This window comes from Neovison vison, chromosome 1 (genome assembly GCF_020171115.1).
Source record: "Neovison vison isolate M4711 chromosome 1, ASM_NN_V1, whole genome shotgun sequence".
Lineage (NCBI taxonomy): Eukaryota > Metazoa > Chordata > Mammalia > Carnivora > Mustelidae > Neogale > Neogale vison.
Genome location: NC_058091.1, coordinates 14,276,620 through 14,301,714, shown reverse-complemented (window position 1 = coordinate 14,301,714; position 25,095 = coordinate 14,276,620). Strand labels below are relative to the sequence as shown.

The 25,095-nt window shown below is 37.6% G+C and overlaps 1 protein-coding gene across 17 annotated transcripts in view; it reads right to left on the bottom strand.

Annotated features, from left to right (window-relative positions):
- Nucleotides 1-25,095, bottom strand: part of SYNE1 (spectrin repeat containing nuclear envelope protein 1) — a 479,099-nt gene that overhangs the window by 305,659 nt on the left and 148,345 nt on the right. For 16 of the 17 annotated variants that reach the window (XM_044243752.1, XM_044243801.1, XM_044243842.1 and 13 more), the window contains 8 exons: nucleotides 16,247-16,359; nucleotides 15,525-15,693; nucleotides 9,867-9,963; nucleotides 8,913-9,115; nucleotides 6,892-7,056; nucleotides 6,276-6,428; nucleotides 5,126-5,269; nucleotides 2,494-2,667 (listed from right to left, as the gene is read on the bottom strand). In XM_044243752.1, the coding sequence (XP_044099687.1) occupies nucleotides 2,494-2,667; nucleotides 5,126-5,269; nucleotides 6,276-6,428; nucleotides 6,892-7,056; nucleotides 8,913-9,115; nucleotides 9,867-9,963; nucleotides 15,525-15,693; nucleotides 16,247-16,359 (1,218 nt within the window). Of the gene's footprint in view, nucleotides 1-2,493; nucleotides 2,668-5,125; nucleotides 5,270-6,275; nucleotides 6,429-6,891; nucleotides 7,057-8,912; nucleotides 9,116-9,866; nucleotides 9,964-15,524; nucleotides 15,694-15,753; nucleotides 15,817-16,246; nucleotides 16,360-25,095 lie in introns of those variants that run through there. The other variant, XM_044243891.1, reaches the window with a different exon arrangement.

Here is a 25,095-nt window from a genome sequence, read left to right as displayed (position 1 = left end):
TACAGGGACATGAAGCCCATAACAATAGGAAAAAAAGGGTGAGAAAGAGGAGGAAAGAGAATAACCATTACAAAACAATAAGAACAACATTATAGAGCTTTTAGGCATTTAGTCAGCTGTAAGTAAAACCAAAAGTACAGGGAAGTGTTTCTTTTCATTGAGAAGATCTGAATTTTAAGCAATCACTAAAGTCAGTGCTTTTTATATGACGCATTTAAATGTCACATTGAGTTTTTTTGAGTTTTTTTTTTTTTTAAATTTCATGCCTGTGTTACTAACATTAAGAAACCAAAAGGCCATCAAAATTGTTATTTGCCTGCAATGTGTCCAACTCACAGGCCTAAGATTTAATGAGAGAACAATCACAAAATCAGTCAACGTATTAGGTTTTAATCTGACTAAATAAATTTAATGCCAGTGCACATACTTCACTGACAGAGCTGCCGCAAATGATGTATTATTTGTGTATCTCCAAATGCACAACATTTGAATTCCTAAGGCTCATCAGTTGTCAACCTCATTAACAAAACAGTGGACCTCATATCCTAACCACAAAGGCAGGTGGGTGTGGGAGGACCGGCAGTTGTCCCATGTTCATAAGATGAGAAACCATGGTGACCCATGCATGCCCTTCCACCTCTGCTTAGTAACCTGGCATCATAGTGATTTCTGCAACTGGCAGCATGGAAATCATCCAGCCCAAGGCCAACAGTCATTTTCTAACTTGAAGCCACATTATCTGCATTTCAACATCCTCAACAGCTTTGGAAAAGTATTTCAAACTGCTCATTTGGATACCAGTTTTGGTAACCAGAGGCAAGTACTAAGACCAAGGTTTTATTTGTTTTGGCAAAAGGAAGTCAGGACATATTTCTCCTTTTGAAGATTTAGGACACAAAAGAGTAATAATATATGTTAGAATGATATTATTAAATATTATCAATACTATCATTACTAAAATATCAAATGTTATTTTAATTGTGGAAGGATTCTTTGATGGCAATTTTTTAATTAACATATAATGTATTATTTGTTTCAGGGGTACGGGTCTGTGATTCCTCAGTCTTACACAATTCACTGCACTTACCTCTTTGATGGCAATTTACAGCAATTTGAGAATACAAGAAATGGCACTGTGACTCAGAGTGAAAGACAATCATTATCTAATAGGACAAGAACCCACTAGAATAGGGTTTGGTGGTATAAGCATTATGGCTTTACTATGAACAATAATAAGATAATAATAAAAATAAAAATAATTGCCACCAGTTACAGAGTGCCAACTATGTGCCACTATGTGTCAGTTACATTGTGGAATAGATAATGTAATCTCCATAATAAGCTCTCAACTAAGGAGAGGAAATAAAAGCTAATCAAGGCTTTGTAATTTATTGTATCAGATCTAAGATCTGAATACTTGTCTGACTCATTTCAGATACTCTCTGCCCTTTCTGCTAAGTGATGCCGCCCTTCCTCCAGGAATCTGTTTCAGGGAATGCGTGGTAGACCGTTTGCCCATTAAATTTCACACTCCTCTGATGGGTAGGGTCATTTATAATAAGCCAACTAAATAAGTCAATTAACTGCAAGAGTGCAAAGCTGTTCTGCACAGAGATCTGCTTACTAAAAATGAGACATAAAGAAAAAGGATTATCACTCGACACACATTTCCAGAATTCTGTGACTATATAATCAGACTTAATCTTAGATGCAAAGAAAAGATCTCATAAGACACAGATTACAGACACTGGATAGAAATGGAATGCAGGGGCGCCTGGGTGGCTCAGTGGGTTAAAGCCTCTCCCTTCGGCTCAGGTCATGATCCCAGGGTCCTGGGATCAAGCCCCACGTCAGGCTCTCTGCTCAGCAGGGAGCCTGCTTCCTCCTCTCTCTCTGCCTGTCTCTCTGCCTGTCTCTCTGCCTCCTTGTGATCTCTGTCTGTCAAATAAATAAATAAAATCTTTAAAAAAAAAAAAAAAAAAAAAAAAAAGAAATGGAATGCAACTGTTTGCTTTTATATATATCTAAGTATCTAAATTAAAATTTACTTATAAAAAGTTAACTCTATATAAATTTAATAGATAGATAAAACTTCTGTTCTATTGTTAGGGGAAAGGGGTTTCATCTTTGGACAGATGCATATTTTTGTTTTGAGATGCCAGTGCTATTCTCTTTTTTTAAAAAAGATTTTATTTATTTATTTGAGAGAGAGAGAGTACATAAGCAGGGGTGGGGGAGCAGAGGGAGAGTGAGAAGCACACTTCCCGCTGAGCAGGGAGCCCAGTGATGCGGGATTCAGTCATAGGACCTTGGAGTCATGACCTGAGCCAAAGACATGACTAACTTAACTGACTGAGCCATCAGCCACTCAGGGATGCTATTCTAGAAAAATGTTTCCTGTCCTAACTGAATTTCTACCACTATAAGCACCATCTCAGTCTTGTTACACACGCTGTAAAATAACTTTGTCTCCTCCAGGGGAATTCTCCTTACCTGTTGTTTCTGTTTAAAAAGAGCACTAGATTGTGCCTCATGCTCAAGAACTGTTAAGATTTCATTGATTTTCCCAAGTGAGTCATAAAAGAATGTCATCTGCTTTTCTAATTCTTCCAATGGGATCAACAGCTGTTGAGACTCATAAAGGAGCGGAGAGTGACATTCTTTGACCTTTAAAAATACAAAGACAAAAGTTCTATTAAAGGCCATTAATTACCACAAACTCAGGGCACCGTTCACAGTTCTGAGGAACATTGTCTTCAGGGACATTGTCATCTGGTGCTTACAGATCTCCAAAGACACTTATTGAATGATATTTCCTAGGTATTGTTACATTTTCATATAAAAAACAATACCACTATTATCACTGAGACAAATAAATGCTAGAAATTCCCCATGAAGATTCCTCTAAACGGTCCATCTCGATGGCATTTTCCCATCTAAACGATGCTGTTGGTGAGGCAGATGGCATCGAATTCCATCTCTTCAACTACGCAGCTCCTCTTCGCTTTGGCCTCAGAATTTGACCGGAGACCGTGAATTACATTCTCTAGACTGACCTTCCAACATCATTTCCTGGGTCTCTACGACTTGAATCCTTAACTCTAGTCAAACCTGTAACTTGGCTGACTCATTCTTCCCAGGCAGACCTTCTGCTTTTCCACCTCCCCCAGCTCCATGCTTCCCCACTCTCTGCCCGTCAGCTAACTCATTCCAAGTGAACAAGTCGTGTACCAACTTATTTACAAGGTCCACATGCCAGGGAATATCTCTCTAGTCTGAACTGACTCAGCCCTCTTGTGATTTGTCTTTGAAAAAATTCTTATTGCTTCATGCACTTGCATTCTTTAATCTTAATACTGAGGCCATACACTCCTGAGGATCAAGAGATCCATTAAGTTTCTGCCTGATCACCTTTATGTTAGAATCCAGGACCAGGTCATTCTCTAAGAACTCCCTGTCCCCATTTATTTTACTTAGAATTGCTCCCCAAATATTATTCATACTTTTGGGAACCAAGGAAAGGAAACTGAGTACTTGTTAGTCCAACATTCTCCTTTTTTTTTTTTTTTTTAAGATTTTATTTATTTATTTGACAGAGAGAGATCACAAGTAGGCAGAGAGGCAGAGAGAGAGAGAGAGGAAGGGAAGCAGGCTCCCCGCTGAGCAGAGAGCCCGATGCAGAGCTCGATCCCAGGACTCTGAGATCATGACCTGAGCCAAAGGCAGAGGCTTAAACCACTGAGCCACCCAGATGCCCCGCCATTCTCTTTTTTCTTAAATTATAAACATTCTCATGCTGTAGGATACCCTGCCTGAAGGATAAACTCGCCAAAGAAAGCTACTGCAACAAGGCTCTGCTGAAATGACTCTGAACAAAATGAAGATAATCTGCATATGCATAAAAATCAAGTATGCTTTAGAAATCTTTCCTGGATACAGTCAGAAACTTAACTAAGATGCCACAACTGAAGGAGCAGTTTTAAAAAGCTGAACAACTTAGATGGGTGTACAGGTGGAATTTGCTTTCTCTGAGGTTGCCCTAAATCATTAACGTGGCCTAGGCTAAGATGTACAAGCCCAAGATATGGCTCTAAAAGCTTGAAGGTTATCAAATCAACAACATCGACCTTGAATTTACCCAATCTCTGTAAATAATCTTAACTTCAATGTTAAAATAAAAAGAATTAGAAATTAACATTCTAATTAATACCAGTTTGGCAAATGACATTTTCTCATTTTTTCAAGACCATATTCTTCATATTTTCACCGATCTCATTTATTCCTCATTAATTTTCCACTACTGACTTCATGTAGGTTATTCTCTTTCTCCTTTTTCTGTCTCCTAAATAACCGGTTTCTCTGCTTTGTTTTTCTGTTTCTCAATTCTTCATTACAAGATTTTCCTCTTCATTTATATAGTCAGTCCTTTCTTCTGTCAGAAATTAATTACCCCATCACAAACAATACCATCCTCATAAAATCTTCAATTTCAGGTAGATAAAAAAAAAAAAAAAAACCCAATGGAACTTCCAAAGTTCTTAAGGAAAGTCCCTCAACAGAACAGCAAAGTCTTATGGCTAGTGCTTGGTATCCACAGGCTTCCCTGTACACGGGTGGTACAAACGTATAGATCTTAAGTTTAAAGTCAGCTCCACGAGCTGAAAGGGGCAGACTTTTTCGCTGCTTCATGGCCATGCCAGCAGAAAATAGCATAAATAGTCTTAGAGCCGGGGGATATCAAATAAAACTCAATAATAGGGCATTTGGGAATTCTTTCTCATTTAAATATCTGATTTCTTCCTCCTCCTTCCCCTTCTTTTTCTCCCCCTGCCTTTGTTTTATCACGTTTAACTGGCCTCTTATTCCTCCAGAACAGACCTATCTTTCTAAATAGAGCTCCTAGTATTTCTAAATCAACATGACATCAGCTCCATAGTTTCAGTTTTAAAACTCATGACAAAGTTACTAAATGACAGAGTTACTAAATCAAGAATCCCAGGAAAAAACAAAAGCATGATCTCTTAACAGGTAAAGGATTTGCCCCTGGGTGTGACTGAGGAGGCGTAAAGCACACTGAAGGCAGTCGGTCCCGCACAGTGTGTCATGCATTTAAGTGTGTTACCACCTTGGTTAGCTGTTCCTTGAGCCTAGACATGGTTGCAAACATTTCATTAGCTTCTTCTTGGGAGCTCTCTTTGGCAATGAGGTGTGCAGTCTTGGTAATCATCTTGTACTGGGCGTCCATTACAGGTACCCTCTGCTCAATGTCCTGCATGAATCATTGAAACAGTCAAAGGAATACACGGTACATTTCCTTTTCATTTCTGGATTCCACAGAAGGTTGGACAAAAATCAATATGTACTGTATAAAATGCTATACTTCTAATAAATTTTTGGAGATTCCACTTACTGCTTTCCTTTACTGCTAATTTATGATCTATCGATACTATCACATGAATAGATAAAACCTTTCCTTCAGAAGTCACTGTGAATCCTTAAATTAACATATGGACAAGCTGAAGTAATCCGTACACTTTCAAAATATGTGTGCTAATGTAGTATATAAACATTATGTTAATTTGGGCCAATTCCTCTGACCTCCAAAATTACACAACTTACTTTTTCTTAAAAAAAGTGACACATTGTCATCAAAGAAAATTTATAAATCAGATATAATAAAAAATGTTAATTACGTAGTCTTCTCACACAGTGATAACCAGACCCACACCCCATCACTACACTTCATTAATGTTTTCCCCTGTGCATTCTTATACCCATTTTTTTATATTTACCAAAAAAGATACAATTTTTTTGCTTTTCTCACTTAATAGTGTATTAGAAAAACTTTCCGTGTCATTAAATATTCTTTTACTATTTCATTTTTGAGAGCTCTAAGGTATTCAAAATATGTAAAGAGCACAAATCATTTAGGCAACACTTTGTAGAAGAGGCATTTACGTAGAGGTACAATATGTAGATGTTTCCTGTTTTCACCTAGTCCTTTGTAATTCGGTTGTAAAAAAAAAAATCTCTGAATTAAAAAACTATTTTGAAGTTAATCTATGTCAAAACATATCCTTAAAAAAAATCCAAATAGATTTTTTTATTTAAGTGCACTTTTTTCAATTTTGAAGTGCCTACCAGGTTATGCACACATGTCAAAATGGTGCCCAAGAGACATAGGACAACGTGGCAATGGTCTGGGTTAACTTTGGCGATCTTCCGTCTCCCAACAGAACAGGTTTTCACTTTGTTGTCCAGAAACCCCCCCTCACCTCCAAGTCTTGAATTAATAACTTGACATTAAGAAAAGAGACTTCTACGGGTTCAGACATTTTCTTAAGGGCTTCAGTTGCAAAATCGGACAGGGCGGTCACACAGTCTGTGTACTCCTTCTTCATTCTGTCCATCTCATCAGCCCGAGCATACTGTTAAGAAATGGGAGGAGCACAACATGAAAAACCATGAAGTCAAACCTCTGGGAGCCTGTAACCTTCACATCCACATACTCTCTGGAATTGTCATACGTTAAGAAAGATGCTAATTTCTGATTCTTATTTTAGTACACTTGAAGGAAGTCCAATTGCTGTGAAAAGAAAAAAAGGAACTAGCATAGAAGCAAAGAATTATGATTTCAAACATGAGTCGTTCCATATCTATAGGCTCCATATGTCAATAGAATCCTTCAACAAACCATACATTTCTGTAACGTTCCTCTATTATAAATGGGAAAGAATAAAGGGCCCAAAATAAACATAAAGGTTCTAAACACATCTATACTCTGCCTAAATAAGCCCATGCTACAACAATAAAACAGTCTCTAAACAGACTGTTCACCTCCACGTTTATAACACGTGCATGTTCTGAGCATATAGGGACTGAAGGACGTACTTGCTTGACTTCCATGAAGAGCTCCCTCCATCGCCCATTCAACAGTAGTAACTGCTGTTTAAGATCCCGGGAGACCATCTCATCGCACGTTTCAATTAGGAAATTGCCCGCATCATTCATGGCAGCATGCTGCTGTATCCAGTGAGGCAAATTTCGGAAAAAATCCTATAAAATATACCATGCACACTACTGTAAACCACAGACCAAAAATTAATAAAGGATATGGAAGTAACCAAACTACGAGAAGTATCTTTGTTCTAAATTTGCACACATTTTAAGGTAAATGTTAGCTCTTTTTACAAAAACAATTTTCAGTAAAGAGGTTCAAAAATAGGAACTAAAGGGATGCCTGGGTGGCTCAGTTGGTTGGACGACTGCCTTCGGCTCAGGTCATGATCCTGGAGTCCTAGGATCGAGTCCCGCATAGGGCTCCTAGCTCCACAGGGAGTCTGTTCTCCCTCTGACCGTCTCCTCACTCATGCTCTCTCTCACTGTCTCTCTCTCAAATAAATAAATAAAATCTTTAAAGAAAAAACAGACACTAAAAATGCTGTGTCTTATTACAAGAAAAAATTTTATTTTTTGCCATAACTTTTGCTGAAGACAAAATGAAACATGATAGACATTTTCTGTTGTACCTATTTTACAGATGAAAAAACTGAATTTCTGTAAGTGTAAAGGACGTGTACATAGTCTTCGGGCTGGTAAATACCAGAGCCAGGGTCATATAAAAGGTATGGTATTTTACAGTAATGTATAGTTTTGTTTAAAACTTATAAACAAACTGACCTATTATTTTGGGGTTTAAAATCTGAATATAACACATGAAGATAATTAACAATCATGGATATAAATCATTGAAGGAAATTTTTTAAAAATTAAAAATCTGGGCCAAAGAAAATTAATACAGTAATATTGTTTCTTGTTTGTTTAAGGTTACTCACTTGGCAATGAAGTAGTTTTCTGCTGATTTCAAGTTAATATATATGTGCTTGTGCATACATATACATACACACCACAGTAAAAACCAAGGATACCAAAGATAATTCAAAATCTATTTTATAAGCCATATGTGGGAGGACTTCCCACATAAATAGAAGAGAACACTTCTGTTTCTGGTGGTTATAATCCCTTGGATGAAATGAACACATATGACATCTACTAGGGCACTGCCAGTCTAATCAGAAAAGCCAAAATCTGTATGGGCATACAGTTCTTATCAACCTCAGCTACACAAGAATATTTAATCTATGTGAAATATAGAGTGCTAAACATTCAAAAATTATGCATCTACTTGCATAACACAATAATAGAAGAACCAATCTTGATAGCAAGCACTAATTCTAATGTATTTAATGTACTTTTTAATGGAGGCCTGGAATTTTAATATCTTTTACATATAAATTAATTTTTCATGAGAAAATATCAGTTCCCATTAAAAAGTACATATACAGAAGTCAATCCATTTTATACAAGATTTTAATGTAGGTGACATTAAAGTAAAACGGTACCTCTTAAACCCATACATACACCTGTAAATGAACAAAAAATATCACTCTTGCCCACTTTGGCCACTCTCAACCCTTGTCTGAGGGCTGATAAAATCCAAAAGAAGAATATCCAAAGAGAAAAAAAATCTGATGACCCAGATGTCCAGCTGGTGTGTGTCATTACACAGAATCAATATTATGTTGTCCTCTCCAAAATGAGGAAATCCACAGAGATCAGCGCCCATCAGGTACAGACCTAATGGTAAGTACACCAACCTCTGTTGCCCCCTGGGCTTCCTGGGGGTTTGGCTGTCCCTCCATAGGTTCCTGCTTTTCTGAATGCAAAAGCAAAACACTGAACTGATCAGAGAGGGTGTATTTCTTGGCCTAAAATAATCTATCAAGCTGAGAGCAGGCAAAGTCAAGAATCTTGAGTCCCATTTGCGAATATGTAACACTCCCTAGAGAACTCTGCTGTGTCCCTTGTTAAGTATGGGTGTATCCCTTTCCTTTGGTGAGAGGCAATCTTACCTTTTTGGCATGCTCTGACTGATTTAGCATTTTCTCTGCATCCTCTAGCCAGGCCTGAAGACTGGCCACAGTGTTGCCATATCGATCCCAGTTAGCAATTACTTCCTCCAGCATGCTCCGAACGCTTCTGACTTCTACCGAGAGGTTCCGCCACTGGGCAGTGGTTTCGTTCATGAATTTCATCACATTCTCGGCTTCTTCCACTAAGACAGATACAACAAATTATAAGCCTTACTTTATATTTTAAATCCACCAAGTTTTTTTTCCCCCTATGGTCTATACACTAGTGTTCAATTATAACTCTTCTTTAGATTATAAAGTTGAAAGATGAAATGTTACAATTTCTTTCAGCTAATGCTGGGAATATGTTATACTATATTCACAGGCATTTATAAAGGTTAAAAGTGATAATACACTTAAAATTTTTGATAAATGGGAATGCAATGAATAACATGTATTTTTTCACATTTTATATGCACTCAAATACATGGTCACATATCTAGTATTGGTCACAAAAGCGGTAATTCATTTTTGACAAACATGACAGACATATTTACAAAATGAAGCAAACATATTTTACAACATGTAAACTTCACACTAACTTTTCATTCACTTGATAATATTCAAGTTACCTCTTTTTTATCTAATCATCAGAATTGAAAATAGTTTAGAAAATAGCAATTTAGAAAATGAATGCTTTGGTTTTGTTTGTTTGTTTGTTTGTTTTGCCTCTTCTCAGAAGATTACACACAGAGACATGCACACACACACAGTACGATTATATAAGTCAGACAGGCGTTGCACAAAGTCAAGTGGACTGAAGCCAATACGTGCTCTCTGGGCCCATGGTCACAGAAAGATTCAGCAGGGAAAAAAAAAATCTGACCACAGAAACCTGTAGGTTCTAAATTACACTGCATTCAACAGTTCAGCCAGTTCTATCATGTGTTTTACCTGACCCATCAGCTTGGACGTACATCTCTGCTGTCTGTTTCAAGATCTGGTATGTCACTTCATACTGTTCAAAGAACTTGGTATTTTCTATAAAAGACTAGAAAGGGGGAGTGGTTAGAAGACAGCAAACCCTAGGTATAAGAAGAAATACCAAAGTCCATTTCTTCAAGAGAGGAATAAGGGTATTTTGCCCAAATTTGCCAACCTCACACTTGTAAAAAAAAAAACCAGCAAATTAATTCAACTCCTATAAAATGATCTGGTTATTCTGAGGCTATAAATTGATTCCACACTTTTAATTCTAATTCAGCACTATTGAGAAAGTATTCTATTTCTCCACACAAGGGTTTGTTTTTAGAAGAGACTGAAGTCTCTCCAGACAACCTGGGGCTAACATTTAGAAAGCACTAAATTTGGAAGAACATTTTCTTGTCCAACTGTGTTTGAGCTGTGGGATTTTGTTGCTCTTTGAACATTAATTATGGTGAATGATGGCTCTGAGAAAGTTGGATTATAAATAAATGGCACATTGCACACTTCCTTTAAAAGAAAAAGTACAAAAAATGTTTACAAGTAGAAAAATTTTAAATAATCACACAGCCCGTCCACAAGTGTAAAAATTACAGATAAGCCATGTCTATAGCTATATGTAATTTACATATGTAACAGAACCACCATCAGCAAATGGGCACTATACAATTTAAAACACGCAAGAAACCCTTAGGTAAATTTTATTGTTAACTCCAGGAAATATGAAATAACCCCTGTTTTGAAGATTAGTCCTGTTGTAGTAAGAAAAAAAATGCAAATATAGTTATCAACGTTTTAATAGTACAACTAGTTCCTATGATTTGAACCCAGTAAAATACTTGATAAGTGTCTCTATTATAAAATGCAAAATTAGCTTTTAAAAACCAGCTGAAGTCCAGTGTGATATGTTCATGAATACTTTTAATACACAGATGTAAAATATTTGAGTGCAGATATAAAACTTCATAACGTCATAGACGTCCCTCAATTTTACTGATAAATTTTTATATTTTAAAATAACACTTAAAAACATTCCATGCATAATATATTTCATAACATTTCATCTTTACAAAGCACTTTACCTATATATAAGTTACTTTTCAGGAATATAGTGACTAGGAAAAGCTGTGAGTTACCTGGAATGAAGGGTTCCATGAGGAACACTTATTTCAATATTTTAACAGGCTGTATTACTTTGGTAAGTAAAGCAATTAATTGGTTAAGTGATTTATTTAGCCTCATGTTCAACTCCTCCCTGTTCCCCAACTAGGGAAAGAGTAATTTACGGCAATTTAATTTTGGAGTAACTAAACCAAATGAACATATCATAATTTGATCAGAAAAGGAAAGTTACACCTAATGTGCAAGACATTGCAGACAACTGAAGAGATAATCTATTTGGCAATGCTTAAAAAATATTCTCTGTTTATTTTTGGAACAAATTTCAAGAAGCTAATGAGAAAACAATTGTTCTAAGTGTGCGAGGAATGGGAAATAATGCCTATATTGGACAGACTTCATTAAATATGCTTTTGCTTGTATTGTTTACAAATTAATTACGAATGAACAAGAGAAAAGTTTATTTCCAGTTTCATTTCCAAGGGGAAAAACAGGATATTTTTAAAGAATATTATAAATGTTGTAGGGACTCATTAAAGTGTTTTTGAGCCTTTCTATTAGAAAGACTAGGCAATTAATTTTTGAAGGAAGATACCTTATTTGTTATTTTACCTTTTAACTGTTCATTTATTTTGACACTTTTTTCTTTCTGAACACAGAGTAAACCCATTTCATAGCATGAATTATTTTGCATATTAATATCATTTTAGCAGGAGGACTGCTAAATCTCCTTTTTACCATGAGCTAATTAGACAGTCTCTCAGAAGGGTGCAAAAGAAAATGCAAATGTATATTTAAAATAATGATAGGATTAATTTATTCCTTTAAAAATAAGGCTTACAGGGCACTTGGGTGGCTCAGTCAGTTAAGTGTCTGCCTTCAGCTTAGATCATGATCGCAGAGTCCTGGGACAGCGCCTGCTTAGGGCTCCCTGCTCAGTGGGGAGTCTGCTTCTCCCTCTCCTTTTGCCCCTCCCCCCTGCTCCTGCCATTTCTCTCTCTCTCTCTCAAATAAATAAAATCTTAAAAACAAAGAACTATATAATTATTAAAAAAATAAAAATAAGGTTTTACATTTGGCTATCAAGTTCAACAAATAAGCCACGTTAAAGTTGATGGCACTTCAAGAAAAAGATTTCTCTTTATCCCACTAAATCCAAAGTATTAGTGGAAGAAAACCAAACTTCTCTCACAAGATAAATATAGAGAAACATAAATTTCATTCATTGATTTCACTTGAACGGAGCTAAGCCAGGTAATTTAAGATTTAAGAAATCATCCTTGAGAAGAGGTTTTATCAGACTTGCCTACTTACATAAATAAAATAATCACAAATAATAAAATAAGTGTTCACATTACTTATGCTGCATTCACACAGGCCACGATTCCAAGAGCTCTCCTTCTATGGAAAAGAATGAATTATCCTATTTCTTCCATAGTAAAACTGGAGCATGTGTTAACAAGCATGGTCATGTCAAGAACAAGTATGACAGCAAAATCCAAACCGATGATCTCCGATTTATAGTACAGTATGAAATCTCTTATGAATAGCATGTGGCCCAGGTTGAATTAGCAAGCATTTGGGGAGTATGTTCCAAGAGTTTCTTAAACACACAGCAGCTGCACACTTGAGCACCTAGTACAGAGGTAAGTAGGAAGCACGTTTTCTGATTCTCTAACCCTTTAAAACATGGTGGGTTTTTTGCATATGAAGAAGATTGAATTGAAAATTCAAACTAAGGAAAAGATAATTATGGAACTTTTACATCCTGCATATTACGTTGGTTAATAGATGATGTAGAAGAGCATATGGCTCATTAGAATACATTTTTTTAGAAACTAAGGAAAGGATTAGATTTAAGAACCTGACTTTATTATTTTATTTGGAAGTCTTCACTCCTTGAAATAGTCCATCCTAAAGAAAATTATTTTCTCACAAATTCCAAAGGGATGAGAGAAGCTATAGGGGGTGTGAGATAAAAGGAAAGTAATATGCTTCCATCTTCCCTACAAAAGTCCCTATAATTCTATCATCATCCTCCTCATCATCATCATTACTAAAAATTTGGAAAAGACTAAGTCTCCTAGAAATTAAGTTATTTAGGAAGTCACATGGGTTGTAAGTAGTTGAACTATAATTCAACACATTTCCATGTGACTGGTGGCCAGACTGTAATATCTCCCCTACTTCACCCCACTCTGCCCCAATATCATGCTTAAACAGAAATTATTATTTCTGGGGCGCCCGGGTGGCTCAGTGGGGTAGAGCCTCTGCCTTCAACTCAGGTCATGATCTCAGGGTCCTGGGCCCAAGCCTCGCATTGGCCTCTCTGCTCAGCGGGGATTCTGCTTCCCCCCACTCCTGCCTGCCTCTCTGCCTACTTGTAATCTTTCTCTCTGTCAAATAAATAAATAAATAAAACTTAAAAAAAAAAAAAGAAATTATTATTTCTGTCACCGTCACTATCAGGCTACAGTATGTAAGTGTAAAATGTTGTTAAATATGAACTAACATTAAATGTAACTAATATTTATGTGAGCTGCATTCCTTAGTTCACCAAGCTACAGGAGATCGCTTTAATTATTTGGTCTTTTAAGTTAAACAACAACAACAACAACAACAAAACTTTCTCAGCCCATTTTGTTAGTCAGGTTCAGTGCCGAAACTTTTGGTTTGGAATGATGTGACTTCAAATCCTGACTCTTCAGGATTTGAGTCTTCTTCTTAACCAACTTCTTACCAAGAGTCTACTTCTTACCAACTGTGCCACTTGGAACATGTGGGGTGAGTGCTGAAAGGCTCTATTTTTCTCAGTGAAACTACATGGAAATGCCCATGCCCTAGGGTTGTCACTAGGATACAAGATGACACAGGGAACACAATGGGTTCATGGGGGACGACACTCAATATTCCACAATTACTAAAACTATTAAACAAAAAAAATACTGTAAGGCCCTTCATAAAAAAGAAGGGTTAGCAATAAATAGGTGTTTTTCACCATGGAATAAAAATATTAAGAAATGTTCATTCAAACGTGCTACATTTGTTGTGAAACTGGCAAGTTTACCAGTAGTTAAAAGTGATGAAGCAGTTTAAACCAGCAGCTTAGTGAACTTCTCTTTACTTTATGGAGAAAGCAGAACTAGGTTTTTTGTTTTTTTTTTTTTAATTAACATTAATTTTTTAAATCATTAATATATAACTCTCTACTTATGTATCTTTTACTTGAGAAGTTCAAAGAGAATTACTAACATCCTTTTATTAGAACATTAACCTAGTGGAACACTCCCATTAGGCATTCAATCTGATTGTCCTTAAATAGGAAGAACAGAGATGGATCCTGCATAATTACCTGCTGAGCTCACTGTGTACCACTGACATGACTAAACCCCAAAATACAAATGCTTATCTGTGCTTAATGCTTAAAAGACTAAAGTAATTGCTCAAACTTAAAAAATAAGATTTTTCATTATTTTCCAAAATAATTAGAATAAGGGAGCACATCATAACAGATTTCACATTTTTTGACACATATTTCCAAGACAATTATAGTAACCCTAAAGAAAGATTCTACTGTAAATGTATTTTTTCCCAAATGCATCTTGTTCATTCATCACTTTAAAAATCTCATTAAAATGTAGCAAAATATATTCTGATTCTAGAATGCTTCAATAATGATATGGTTTCAACAAACATTCAGTCATACCAGTTACAGAGTTGCTCTGACTAGTCATATTAGAAATGGGCTTAGATTTTAAATTTACTAATTTCTCATTTAGAATATATGATTAAAACAAATGGAGTAGTACAGGACTGGGATGACTTATGCACAATAACTTTGAAAGCAAGTTTGTATTGCTAATAAATTTGTGGGAGGGTTGTTTAACAGAAATAAACTACTTTTAATAAATAATTCTCTATTACATGTAAATAGAAACTGCTAGTTAGAGAACAACCTAATATCTTCATTAATAGAGGGCTACTATTCTATGTAGATATGGAATTATTCATACTGATAGCCCAAAATACATGATGATCCATAAAAATTAAATTGGTACAGAGACTCAGAGACAAGAATTTTACTTTTCCTGCATGCACACGAGAAGCAATGAAACTCGGAGACATACATATTATAGTTCCCATGTGAATAACAGAGAATGATTGTTTTTTAGACACATGACATAAGTATTTTTAACTCAGTTTCAACGGTGAGCTCACAATCAAAGTCATGGGTATGCAATGTAAAAACTTTTTTTTTTTTTTTTCCTAAGCAATAAAGCCAGTCACATGGGTTTAGTATGGTTACTAAAGCAAAATCTTTCTATTGCTCCAAAGGACATAGGTGAATATTTCAGATTATTGCAAAGAGCTAACTTATATCAAGCCCATTTAACACCCTTGTACCTTTAAACTCAAGATAAAAATAATAGTGTCAAATAAACCGGTAGGTACAAAATGCTAAACCCATGTGTCTTCTGATTTCTTTTTCAAAGCACCAGGAAGACTTACGATGTAGTTTTGCAGAAGCAGCTCCACTGACTCTCTCCTCCCATACTTGATGATCCAAGATTTCAGCTTTGACTCTGCAAGAACCAGCAGTGAAAGCAGACGGTACTTTAATTCTAGAAATTCCATTTTCATTAAGTGCAGCTCTGATGTGGAGGAAACAAAATGAAACCTAGAAATAAAACACGGAGAATTTACAGAATGTAACTAATAGTAACAGAACGGTGCTTACTTAACCTGTTACACGTTGCACGTCAGTGCTAAATATAATAGCAGGCACAAGGGCTTCTAAACTCTGGCTGATCAGTCAGTATCAGGAGATCTGACTCCTTTTCTAGCTCTGGATTTAAAGGCAAATCATGATTGAGTGAAGTATTTAATTTAGTTCTTTCCCCTGCCAAGGCAACTCTCATCTGTTTCTTTTATAAGCTGTTTTTGTAATATTACATAATGTTCCTCACAGTACTGAATAAAAATACAGTCTCTGAAGAAACCATTTCTGTGATTTCCAGGCTGTGGGTATATTCAGGTCTACTCTTTTCAAACAATAATACATTAGAACATTGGCATTCTTAGCATAGGTTACGGGAACTCGATTTTTATGTACCGAATGAAAGCATCTCTGTAAAGAAAAAAATCAATTCATTGAAAAGAAAAGAAATGGAAAAAACACCCACCAAGCATTAAAAAAAAGACACTTCATTTATAATCTGCCGTCCTCTTACCTCTCGGCCATGTCCTCTAACTGATCGGGTGGCACTGGGATCCCGTTAACAGACCTGGTCCGGTAGATTTCATAGAATGCTCTTTTGTGGGCATCTGTGTTTTGAAGCAGATCCTAAGATACAATTTAAAAAAAAAATGAAAAAAAATGAGAAAACATGTTCACAGGAGGCTAAGAAGCATAATTTTCAGCCTGCACCGATGAGTCAATGTACTCAACAATCCGATCGTGCAGCCTCATCCATATGCGGCTTGGCGCCTCTTGTAGGTTTTTACCTTGTCCAGGAGCCCTGGTGCTGGTCTATAAGGCCTGTGCTAGAGCTGTATCTAATAACTATGGCATCTTTTAAACACACATGACACTTGCACGGCAATGCATTCAGACATTTTAAAGGCACATGGTCCAAAGGAAAATGTAGTTACTGCTATAAGCAAAGATTTGTTAGGATTTTCCTCCTTCCTTGATTTTGAATAAACTGGTTTTTAGAAGCTGTAAACTAAAGGCAACTGGCTTAACCCTTTAATGGTAATACACACACATTCACACATGTATATATTACTCTCCTGTTATTTTATTTTGAATGCATGTGGACTACAATACAGTGCTACTTGTTCACCCTTTAAGTCAATAATATCACAATATTATGAAAATACTCTTATGGTTTAGAAGATTTTAAACAAGCACAGGGAATGTTCCATAGATAGCAGAGTGGGAAGATCAAATGTGATCTTTACAAATATTCTTTGTACGCTATATAGAACCACACAAATTTTAATAACTTATCTAGATTTGTTTTCTGAGTTTTTCACTGTCGGTAGACTGAGTTGTATAAAGACTTACAGGTATGTCACGGTTCCTAGCCAACTTCTCACCCAGAAGCAAAGACGAAATGTGGTTCATGCCATATTCTCTATAGTTTAGTTTGTTTCTCAGTATGAGAATAAATACCCAATAGCTTGTCACTCACTGAAAAGACCGATTAGACCACCAGAATGATCCATTAAGATTAACAGTGTTTAGCTCACATTGAGATTTAGTGGATTAATTGGAGAAAAGAGAAGCAAAAAAACATTCTAAAGCCTTAAGAGAAACACTGATGGGAGGGGAAAAAATGAAGGCTCCCATATATAATTTAAAATGTTAAGGTTATACTATAGGTTGACTAACTGAAAATAATAATTTAAAAATGTTAAGGTTATATGTGCTTGCTCATGTAAAGACATATGTGTTTGTGCCTTTTAACTTGAGGGCATTACTTTTTACACTGTAGAAAACTCTAGGGCCATAGTATTTCTATCCTGGTATATTTGCATGGGTAACTGTACAGATATTCACAAGCCACTCATGCCCAGAGAGAGACCGCTGTGTGCAGGGGCTGATCACAGGGGACAAAAGACCAACCTAAAACAGCTAATGACTGGGAGTAGTCACTCCTTGCCTCCTTTATAACATCTAGACACACTTCTGTGGCTTATGATCTTGGCTGAGACTCCTACAAGTGAGTGCAGAGCAAATTTAGAGCCATTACCCCACACAGCTCTGATGTATTATATATGACTACATGTTAATATATGAGCAGGATTCTGGGACTCTATTGGAACACTCCTATGCCCAGTTGTTTTCTAAACAGCTTTCCTTACTATAGTCAGTATCTAGCTAATGGAAAGAATCTTGAGAAGAGGGGTGCCTGGGTAGTTCAGTGGGTTAAAGCCTCTGCCTTCGGCTCAGGTCATGATCCTGGAGTCTTGGGATCGAGCCCCGCATCGGGCTCTCTGCTTGGCAGGGAGCCTGCTTCCTGCCTCTCTACCTACTTGTGATCTCTGCCTGTCAAATAAATAAATAAAATCTTAAAAAAAAAAAGGATCTTGACAAGATATCAGAACAAACAAAAATGTTTTCAAAAATATGATAAAGGAAGTATAGCTGGTGTGATGCCACTGGCCATTGCACTAAAAATCTGCTAGTTGCTGAGCACAGCATGTGACTTGCACTCATGGGTGGGCTCACAGGAAGCAAGGAAAATCTTTTAGGTCTCCAACTCCCATTAAAATATGACCCCCAAACTGGATCACAGACCTGTGAGCAAAAATAAATGGAAAAAGCTAACTGTTTGAGGCAAATATCTATACCCACTGCTGTAGGAGTTTGGGTCTTGGAACTTGGAGAAGGTGAAAACAATGAAACTCAGAGTTCTAATGAGCCAGAACACTTAAATACTAACAAAAAGAAACTGGTAGGAGTGTAACAATATCGGGCAAAATAGATTTGAGAATAAAATCCTTATATGTAATTAATCATTTAAGGCTAAGCCTTTTAATTTACTAGTGGCTATCTTAACTCTGAACTTGAACATGTCTAGTAAGCCTCAAAATATTTAGAGTAAAAACCGATAGAACTGTAGGGAGACTGACAAAACCACGTGGCTGTGGGAGCTACCAAAGCCCCTCTCTCGGCGACCGAGATGAAGCGAAGGAACAATTGGGGTAGCAGTGGTAGAGAGAGGAGGGAAGGCAAGGGGAGATGGGGGCCGATCTGTGGGCCTCATGGGCTTTTGTAAGACTTTGGGAATGCTTATTTGGAACAGGTGGGAGCCAGTGGGAAGTTTTGAGAGGGCTGAAATGAACGGACTTGTATTTTAAAAGCACTGCTGTGGCCATGTTACCCATGAGGGTAATGCCCCCCCCATGAGTCACCGCTTCCCGTAGCTTCTAAAAGAGCACAGGAGCTGGATTCCCTCCCACCTCATAGAGCACTCTTTCTCATACTCTTCTGCTGGTTCATCTTCTCCTCTTTGACCTCTTGATGTTAGATTCCCTTCAGGGCTCTGTTCTTGACAGGTTTTTTCCTCTGTATATACTTCTTTAATTTCTTTAGTCTCAGAGCTTCTGACATCCTTCTATACACCGATGAGTCTGAATATTTATCTCCATCCTACACCTGTGTCCTGAGCTCCTGTCATTTATCTCTTATTGTCTATGCCACATATCCTGTGCCATATATATATATAATATAATTATAATATAATATACATATATGCCACATATATACTATGCCCCAGGCTGAACTCCTGGTCTTTCCCCAAACCTGCTTTACTGTCTCTCCATCTCAACTGATGGAGACCCCATTCTTCCAAATGCTCAGTTGAAAAAAACAGTGTCTCATATGACTCTCCTTTTTTTCATAATCAGTATCGAATGCCAAAAATTGCTCTGCCTTAACAATATTCAGAATCTGACCATTTCTCACCATCTCTGCAACTACAATCCGGGCTCAAGCCACCCTACGTGGATTATTGAGACTGGTTCCCTGGCTTCTACCCTCTATTACTAACCCAGTCTCTATTGTCACATAACAGACAGAATGATACCATCATTCTTCTGTAAGAAAGTAGATGGGAAAGAAAGTTATGACAGGGAAAATCAACAGTGCCAAAAGCACAATTAAGGAAAGTAAGGAAGTGCAAAGAAACAATATTGAGGAGAAAATAGGGGCTTAACTACATGAAAAAGATTACCAAAGAATATTTTGAACAATTTTATGCCAATGATTTTGAAAACTTAGTCAAGTGGACAATTTCCCAGGAAGTATGAATCTGTAATACTGACCCACTTAAAATTCTGACTATTTCTCATCATTTTTAGGGGCTGGGAATAAACAGGAAAAAAATAAACAATAATTTTTGCCCTTAGGGAGTTGATACTAGAGTACAGGAAATCAAGCAGTAAATGAGATACATAATTAAAATAGCGGTGGAAATAGCGGTTGAGAATGCAGATAAATGCCAAAGAGAATAATCAAGCAGGGAAGAGGGAAAAGGAGTGGTAGTTTCAAAGGGGTGGATGAAAAAATGCTGACTAAGAGTTGACTTTTCAGTAAAGGCCCAAAGGAAATGAGGAAGAATGTACTGAGATTAATCAATGCGAGAATGTTTCAGGCTGAGGACAGAGAACATTCCGGAACAATGGCAAGGGCAAAGGGGTTCAGATGGGAATGTGCTTGCCTGTTTGATAACATCTTTTCAGCAAGGTTTCAGTGACAGCCTTAGTTAAAACTGCAACACCCTTGATACTCTTTGTCTTTGACTTTCTAACCTAATACATCCTAACCTAATTTATCCTATTACTTAGTTACATTTAGTATTTCTTATCCACCTCCTCCCATTAGAAGGGAAATGACATGAGTGTAGGAATTTTTCTGTTTTTCTTCGGGTGCATCACAAATGCCGAGAACATAACTCTGCAGATAGAGAATATGTCGTAAATATCTGTGGAAAGACCACGAAACGTTAGAAGCATAGCCAGAAGGGTAGAAAGAAAATGAGGAAACCAAACGAAGAAAGTGGTTTAAGTTGGGGCACCTGGGTGGCTCAGTGGGTTAAGCCTCTGCCTTCAGCTCAGCTATTGATCTCAGGGTCCTGGGATCGAGTCCCACAAGGGGCTCTCTGCTCAGCAGGGAGCCTGCTTCCCCCTCCTTCTCTGTCTGCCTCTCTGCCTACTTCTGATCTCTCTCTCTGCCAAATAAATAAATAAAATCTGAAAAAAAAAAAAAAAGAAAGAAAGTGGTTCAAGGATAAGGAAATAACTATGTGAAGTGCTTTTGATAGGCGAGGTAGGATGAGAACTGAGAATTGAGCACCGAGAGAGGAAGGATGACTCTCATGAACCTGGCCTGAACAGCAGGCAAGAGCAAGCTCGGCTGGAATGGCTTCTCAAAAGAACTGGAGAAGAGAATCCTGAAACCTAAATGAGCACAGGTAATTCTTTCAAAGAGCCTCATTGAAAAAGGAGGAGGGAGGAGAATGCATAGTAACCAGAGGGGAAGGGAGGGTTAAGAAAGACAGGTTCTATTTTTTAAATTTTGTTGATTCTTTTTAAAGGAGTCTTTGAGACAAGAGGATTAACAGCATATACTTTACGTGGGTGGGAAAAAAAATCCAGCAGAGAGAGGGGAAAAAAATTTTAAAAAGGCAAGAAGTGCAGGAATTGTTTACTGGAGGAAGGCAGGGAAGATGGGGGCTCATACACATGTGGAGGGGCTGGTCTCCGTTTGGAGCACAGATGGTTCATCCCTAGTAACAGAAGTGAAGACTGAGTATTCAGGCACAGATGCATGTAGGTGGGTTGATGTGGTCGTGGGAGCCTGCGGAAATTCTTTTTTGATGGCTTCTATTTTCTCAGAGAAATAGGAAGCAGTGTCCCCAGCAGAGAGTAAGGATATGGGAGGAGGTGTGGGAGATTTGAAGAGAAAAGGTGGAACAGTTGTCCCCAAAATAAGGAGGCGATGGAGTCGGGAAATGCCTCTGGAGTGCCAGGCAGCATTAGGGACCCAGCTGGGTTAGTCATCGTGCCTGGGGGTGTGTTTCTCTGCAGTCACACTCAGCTACATATGGTGTGTGGGGGGGGCACTAGGCAGTGAGTGGGCTATAGCCAGGGTTGTATTTTAACCAGGCCCACAGGACAGAGGAAACTTGGTCAAGACAACTAGTGTGTGTACAAGTGACGGCCTTTACTGATTCAGCACTGAATTCAAGTAGAAGACCAAGAGAAAGGATGACATGAAGAGGGGGAGAGGCAGTAAAAATCATGGATTATAGGGCAGAGAGTCCATGCAATTTAGAGTTGGGGCAAAATTGGTTAGACAGTGAGACAGGTGCTTGAAAAAGAGCTTGTGTGTCGGGGGGCTGGGTTCAGTTACGGGTGATGACAAGCTGCGGACTATGCCTATGTCTTGAAGGGCTAGAAGAGGGTGTAGGATGGGATCCCTGGAAGACAAGAGACCAAGAAACTAAAAGGCCAGGTTATTGGTAGGATCATCTGTGGGTTACTGAAGTTATTAAGAATTATGGATGCATTGTTATGCAAGAAATAAAATCTTCAAAACAGGAGGAGAAGTGATCTAGGTAGGGCTGATGACTACAGTAGGGATGGGTAGTAGGTGGTAGAGTTTGATGGCTACTTTTATGATTCCTTACGACTGAAAGCCTTGTCCAAAGCAATACTACTACTAAAAATTAGGAATTTTAATCGCTCTACATGTATTATGCGATAGCTTTGTGGACACGGTTTAAGTTTAGTGTTTAAAAGATCTGGATTAGGGATGTCGAGGTGGTTCAGTGGGTTAAATATCTGCCTTTGGCTCAGGTCATGATCCCAGAGTCCTGTCCAGGTACAGGAACCAAGTCCCACATCAGCTTCCCTGCTCAGCAGGGAGCCTACTTCTCTTCTGCCTGCCATTCCCCCTGCTTTTGCTCTCTCTCTCTCTCTTTCTCTGATAAATAAACAAATTATAAAACAATCTCAATTATCAGCTATATGATTTTGGGCAAGGCACTTAACCTCTCTCTGCCTAACAATTAATCATTTGCAAAATAAGGATAATACTACCTGTCTCATATCTTACATGTCAAGTGCTTAGCAAAATTAAGTACTGAAGACAGAAATGTGGCTAAATGCTCCATCATAGTAAGCTATAACTCTATTTCTTACCTTCCTAGATAACTAAGCCTAAGGGCATCTGGAGAATAGAAAAGCTAGCAAAGGTGTATCTTGCTTTTCAGAATAATATGACTCTATATACATGCAAGTTATTAAAAAACTTTGGTAAAACCATTTATAAAATGACCTCTTTGCAAAAAACCTATTTTAAAAATTATCTGAATCCAGTTTTCCAACAGTTATTATGTATTCAGCAATGAACAATTGTCCTGTGGTATATATATATGTATACATATATATATATGTATATATATTTAAAAGATGTGAGTAGTGCAGAAAACCAAAAATTCTAGATCCTGATAGCATATCTAAGTTTTCATGGCAAAGCCGTCATTGCTTATAGACTGCGATAGGAAGATAATATTCTAAAACCTTCTTGCTTATGTATTGATGTGTCCTATACTGTGCTCTTTTTGATGTATATATTGCATTTCCAGATGAGCTCAATATACCAGCAAAAAGTGGTAATACCAAATTGATGGGCTGATTTTTCTACTATTGAAGGGACCTAGAATTTTAGTTATTTCAACAATGATTCAAATTGCCCACATCAGCAAAGCTGATCTTACTCTAGGCACCTAATAAATATATTTTAAGTGAGAGAGAATTGATGTTCTAACTGACAATGACATTGTTTTATGACTCTATGACTTTAAGGACCTGTGTTCAGACCTAGTACAGGTCCCTCCCTCAGTAAGAAGATCATTCTGGAGATCTGCCCGGAACCTTGTCTTCGCCCTTACATGCCTCTGCTTGCTTCCTGTTGTCTCTTTGCTGCATTCCCCAGCTCCGGATTTTTAGTCTCAGATAAGCATCTCCTCCAATTCCTCCCACTCCCCTTTTCTCTACTCCATTTCTTTTCTTGTTTTTATGGCTGTTTAGTGCACTTTGGCAAAAGGATGGTTCTCGCTGCACACTTGGTGGTTGGCACAGGGTTTCTCTCTCAAGGGAGCAGAAGGGTCATGAGGAGCCTGGAGTCATAGAATACCTGAGATACCCTGACAGCAGGTATGCATCCAACTTAAAACTCACTCCTGAGCAGGGATTGTGGCAGCCCAGAGTGCGTGGCAAATTAACATTTCTGCTAACTCTTACCACCTAGTACAGAGCACAGCTAATATCACTGGGCTTTTTCTCGAAGGTGGAACATTCAAGTCAGACTTACGTATGTTACGTAAACCACAAATACATGCTGTATCTCAAGCTTCTAGATTGGAGGCATCCCCCCAGTTCCTCTGGAGTATAAAGCCAGCACACAGTAGACCCTTGGTGTATATTTGCTAAATTAACACATTTAACCCATAATCGAAGCATACTCTACATTTGATTTTAAATCCTAAGGTGACTTCTTTTGTGTAAAATATTCATATCGGTTAAACATCATTTCAGTTGATACACGATGCATTACATGGTATTTAGGATGAATTGTAATTTGTTAAAGTGGTATCATTTGTGTAACACTGTTTCAGAATTTCCCTCTATTTTTAATATCCCGGGAACCTCAATATGGACACAGCCTAGGCTTTTATGATTCTAAGAAGCCTCAACCCTGGTTCAATCCCAGAAAAACTCTTGGGACTTGATCTCTTATCTTCCTTCTCCATAGACAGTACAGACTAGCAGGCCTGAATTTTACGTGTGTGTATCTCTACCCATGGAACAGATCCCAAATGGTGTTCTTACCCGAGAAGTGGATTCTAAGGAGTTTTCTGTGTGTTTTGTGCGTGTTGATGGTGGCAGGAAAGGGAAAGGCTAAGAGATAAGCAGCAAAACCTCAAGTGTCTGGAGGTACTGATTGTAACTGAAGAGAGGCCAAGAAGCCACACAAGAAGGGCCCAAATTGTACAGGAACAAAATCTTCCTGTGTCCCTCTTGTTTGGTGGCCGAGTCTGGGTTGAGTGAACCGAGTTGAGAGGGCCAGGAGTTGAAACCGCAGGACACCAATGTACCTCTACATTTCTGGTTCCAAAAATAAGGTCCGAGAGGGGCATGGGACAAAACCTGTCATGAATTTGCTCTACAGTTTGGTCTATAATATATAACAATCTATTGCCTTGAAGCAGTGTTAAAAATGTTAATATTTTGGCAGAAAATATAAATGAGCTATAAATTGCCCCTATGTGGTCATCTCTGCTTGGCTGTTCTCCACCTATATAGTAATTCCCACCATGACACAGTAAATATGGTTCACAAATTCAATTGCACAAAATGCAGGACTGAGTTTAATTTGATGTTGATGAAAAATAGCATTTTTAGTTAGGTCTGTCTATGACAGAACACAAAGAGGAAGGATGTTGGAATTTACACGAAGTACCACTGACTTGGCAATAAGCTGAAACATTTATAAATGACTAAA